The 5,000-nt window shown below is 44.0% G+C and overlaps 1 protein-coding gene across 1 annotated transcript in view; it reads left to right on the top strand.

The window, feature by feature from the left end:
• Positions 1–5,000, top strand: part of iqsec3b (IQ motif and Sec7 domain ArfGEF 3b) — a 79,664-nt gene that overhangs the window by 51,260 nt on the left and 23,404 nt on the right. Inside the window, 1 exon segment of the mRNA XM_063196538.1 lies at positions 2,776–2,942. Within this exon segment, the coding sequence (XP_063052608.1) occupies positions 2,776–2,942 (167 nt within the window).

The following is a 5,000-nucleotide window of genomic DNA, read 5'->3' as shown; positions in this document are numbered from 1 at the left end:
TTCTCCCTTCTTCTCCTGTCCCCTTCTCATCTCTCCATTGCCCTTTTCTCATCTCCCCTTCTTTCCCCGCTGTGTTTTGTCCTTTCCCTTTCTCCTCTCTCCTCCTTTCTCTTCCGCTCTCCCCTTCTGTTCTTTCGTTTTCACATCCCTTCTCTTTCTCACCTCTTCTCCCGTTTGCCTTCCTTGCTTCCTTCCTTCCTCTTCTCTCCTCTCTAACTCTTTCCCCTTCTCTCCTCTCCTCACCTCAGACACTCTTTTCCCATCCCATCTCCTCTCTTAAAGGTGCTCTGTGTAATATTTTTAATAGTTCATTTCCAGAATGCATGCTGCCCATTCAAAAATGTTCCCTCTTAAACAACTACTTACCACCACCATCAAATTAGTATTAGTATTCATAATGCCTGGTAAAATGAGACTTTTCATATATGAAAAGGGGGATCTTCTCCATGGCTGCCATTTTCATTTCCAAACAGTCATTTTAGCTGCAAAATGTACTGTACTTTGGCCATACTAGTAAATATTGACTTATTACTCAGTAAATATTCATGAAAAGATCATATTTGGCAATAGGCAGTACAGTTTAAATGAGCAGCATATACCTACAGCATATACCTTGCAGCATATGTCTACCTGTAATACCTACTCTGGCCACCATCCTACACAGTGCACCTTTAATTTCCCTTTTCAGCTGCCCTTCTCCCCTCAATTATTCTCCTGTCATATCCTCATCTCCTCTCCACCTATCCTTCTTTCCATCCTTCCTTCCTTCCTTCCTTTTCTCTGTGCACCTCTCTAATCTGTACTCTCCTCTTTGGATCGTTTCTCCTCTGCTTTCCTGTCCTCTCCTCGCCTCTCCTGTCTTTTTTCTTCTCTCCTCTCATCTGTCTTTTTATTTGATCTCCTCTTCATCTTTTTTTCCGCCTCTGCGCCACCCTCCTTCTCTTCCTGCCCCTCTTCATAATCAACCCCTCCTCTTCCTCCTCCACATTTATTCTCTTCACCATGAAATTGTAGCTTTGTTGGTGCTGTGATAAAGCACCTGTCCACTCACTCGCATTCCTCGTGCCCCCTCTTTCTGTTCATCTCTCCATCTTTCTCTCTGTCTCACTCACTCACACATACAACACTCTCTTTTAATCTACTCCTCTCTTGTACACACGATCTTTTCCATCCTTCATTTCTCTTTTACGCAGTGTGTGTGCGTGTGTGTGTGTGTGTGTGCATGCATGTGTGTGTGTGTGTGTGTGTGTGTGTGTGTGTGTGTGTGTGTGTGTGTGTGTGTGTGTGTGTGTGTGTGTGTGTGTGTGTGTGTGTGTGTGTGTGTGTGTGTGTGTGTGTGTGTGTGTGTGTGTGTTTATCTCCATTTCTCTCAGTATAGTGTGTGGAGTGTGAGTGGGCGGAGAGGATAGGAGAGGAGAGGCTGAGGAGAAGAGAGGAGAGCTGTGGGGAAGAGAGAAGGGAGAATAAATGGTTTCCCCCGGCAACAAAGTGCCACAGTCTCAATCTCATGGCGGAATTCATAAAAACAAGCCTTCAGGCACGAGGCTCACACTTTTTTTCTCTCATTCTTCTCTCTATCACTCTCTTGCTCATTCTGTCCTTTTCTTCTTCTTCTTCTTCTTCTTCTTCTTCTTCTTCTTCTTCTTCTTCTTCTTCTTCTTCTTCTTCATCCCTCTTTCGGTCTCTAATTCTGTATTTTCAGTGCCCTTTTTTCCTTTTTCTCTGTATATTTCCATGCCTATTACCTCTTCTCTTCTGCCCCCCCTCTCTCTCTCTCTCTGACCTGGGAGTCTGTTCGTCTGTGTAGAGTCATTTCGTGGTTATCTGGTATGGGTTAAGTCATGCAGAATTTTCTCCCTTGTGGTTTTCTGTTGCAATCACATTCTGATTCTATTTTCTCTTTCTCTTGTCTTCATTTGCCTCTCTCTCTCTCTCTCTCTCTCTCTCTCTCTCTCTCTCTCTCTCTCTCTCTCTCTCTCTCTCTCTCTCTCTCTGTCTCTCTCCTCCCCCCCTCTCTCCGCTTTTTCTTTTCGCCCACTGTATTTCTGTGTTTTCGGTCATACTCCCCTGCTTCCTGTAAAATCTCAAACCCTCCACTCCCACCCATGAACCCCCTGACACCCCCTATTTTTCTGGCATTTTTACTTCTTTTCTTGTGTTGCCTTACCTATATTTACTTATCTGTCTCTCTCCCTTTCTCTCCCTCCCTGTATCTGTCTGTCTCTCCAATTGACAAACAACATTTAATTATTTTGGAGGAAACGGTGTATAAACAAAACAAATTTTGGACAGTTGACAGCAGCCATATGCTGCTGATGACTTGATAACCATATAACCATGATAACTTGATAACCATAGGCTTTGGTTCATGTTGTCATGATTTGGTATTGGGGGTTTGCTGTTGATGTGAAGGACACGATTTCTTATCAGTCTTCTATGTCTTGTCATTATAACATTCAAAAAATGTTACAGTAAAGGAGTGTTAAAATGATTTTCTCTCTCTCTCTCTCTCTCTCTCTCTCTCTCTCTCTCTCTCTCTCTCTCTCTCTCTCTCTCTCTCTCTCTCTCTCTCTCTCTCTCTGTCTCTCTCTCTCTCTCTCACACACACACTCTTTCTCTCTTTCTTTGTATACCCTCTCTTCCTATCATTTCCTTTCCTCCATCTGATTCTCTGCATCTCTCTCTCTCTCTCTCTCTCTCTCTCTCTCTCTCTCTCTCTCTCTCTCTCTCTCTCTCTCTCTCTCTCTCTCTCTCTCTCTCTCCCCTCCTCTTCAGTCAGAGGTACTGTATGTGCAACCCTGACGTGGTTCAGCAGTTCCACAACCCGGACACCATCTTCATCCTGGCCTTTGCGGTGGTGCTGCTCAACACGGACATGTACAGCCCCAACATCAAGCCCGAGAGGAAGATGCTGCTGGAGGACTTCATACGGAACCTTCGCGGTAAGGGCAGCCAATCACGTTAGGACTTGCAGCACATTGGCCAATCATGTTACTGCCCTCGCACCATGGACAGCCTGACGTATACAACGTTCTGGCCAATCGTGTTTCTGCATTCATGTCACGGTGGCCAATCACTTTAGGGTTTGGAATAGACTTGCTTTTTTTGTGGGTGTACCAAGTCTACCAAGCATGCCCATGCTGTTTTTTTCTGTGAACGCAACAGAATTCCATGTTACAATCACACTTTGAACGTATACACTTTTGTATTTAGTTTTCAACTGCATCATGAGAAGGATCATTTTAGATCTCAACTAACACAGCAACTGATACAAGCTCAGCACCCTGAATGTTGCAGACTATCTGCAACTGGCCCTGATGCGGAAAATGTGGTTGGCCATGGCTGAAAAGGTTAAGGCACCATACTGTTACGCTGGGGACCAGTCACCAGGGTTTCCATTTCTGGCCCGAGGTCATTTCCCAACCCTTCCCCCTCTCTCTCTCCGGACCATTTTATGTCCACCTCTTCAGCTGTCCTATCAAAATAAAGGCAAAAGCCTCAACACTCTATGGTCTATGCTTAAGCATCAGCTCATCAGCATCCCATCAGCTCTTTCACCACAGTAGCCAATAGTGGTGTGCATTGGCACTGCCCTCACGATTCTATTCGATTACGATTCGGGAGGTAGTGATTCAATTTGAATCGATCCGATTCACTTCTACAATGCATTGCAATGCATTACATTTCTACTGAAAGCAAAGCAAATATTTCATCAGCCATGATGGGGCAATACAAGTAGTCAGACACCGAGCAACATTTTATTGGCTGTTTTCTGTATCAGTCTTGTAGTTTTCAATGCTTTGAAGTGCCTTTATTTAATTTAACATTCATTTGCTCCGGAAATATCTATGGAAGCAATTGAAACTTGAGAAAATATGCCGCATAGATTATGGCACTTGCCATATTGAATTGAATTGTCCATGCTCCGCATTGCGATGCATTGCCGAATCGATTATTGTTGACACCACTAGTAGCCAATCATGCAAGTGCATTATGCTTTAGTAACCAGGCATGTGCCACGTTATACAGCTAAGCATTCCATCACGTGTGCTCTGTTACATCTCAGTGACCAATTATGAGTCACGATTGCACCTCACTAGCCAATCATGTCATTATTTACACCCTGATGCCCAATTGTCATCTCTCACAAGTTAGTGTCCAATTTCATGTAATTTTTTCCGTACACGCCAGTAACCAATTATCTGTCATCATTTTCACATCAGTGGCCAATGGCATGTAGTGTCTTATGCTTCAAAAGCCACGCGTCGCTCATGTCTTTTACACCTTGACAACCACCCACCAGTGTGATAATACCTTGCACAACACCTGCAGTTTCCCATCACTGCTGTGGGACGTTCACTTTCAGGCATCATTGTTAAAGTGATACTGTCCCATTTTTGAAAATAAGCTCATATTACACCTCCCCTTTAGTTAAATAATTGAGTTTTACCTTTCTCCTGTACTTTCAACCGTTCTCCGAGTATGGCAGTGCAAATTTTGCCACCATGCTAGCAGTTAACATTGAATCCTATGAGACCAGCTGGTGGCTAACTGATCTCATTGGAGCCAATGTTAACTGCTAGCATGTGCCTGCCTGCTATGAGCACAGTGCTTCTACTGTAAAGTGTATCATGTAGACACAGCACCTGTTTTCTATAGTACATCATATGGACATAGTGCCTATGTCTGACAGTAAGGACACAGTGTCTTTTTTGCTTTGCCTAATTTGACAACATAATATATATAGGCCTATATGAACAGTGAACACAGAGTCTGGCAATAGGCCACATCTTATTACCGTAAGGCAGGGTGTCTTCATGTAACATGGCAGAGGATGATATGAACGCCTTGCTGTGTCTGTGAGGACCTGGCCACTGTACACAGTGCAGGCAGGCAGACAGACAGACAGACAGACAGACAGACAGACAGACAGACAGACAGACAGACAGACAGACAGACAGACAGACAGATAGACAGATAGATAGATAGATAGATAGATA

Source organism: Engraulis encrasicolus, chromosome 4 (assembly GCF_034702125.1).
Source record: "Engraulis encrasicolus isolate BLACKSEA-1 chromosome 4, IST_EnEncr_1.0, whole genome shotgun sequence".
Classification (NCBI taxonomy): domain Eukaryota; kingdom Metazoa; phylum Chordata; class Actinopteri; order Clupeiformes; family Engraulidae; genus Engraulis; species Engraulis encrasicolus.
The sequence above is the reverse complement of the archived record's forward strand: the minus strand, read 5'-3'. Positions and strand labels throughout refer to the sequence as shown.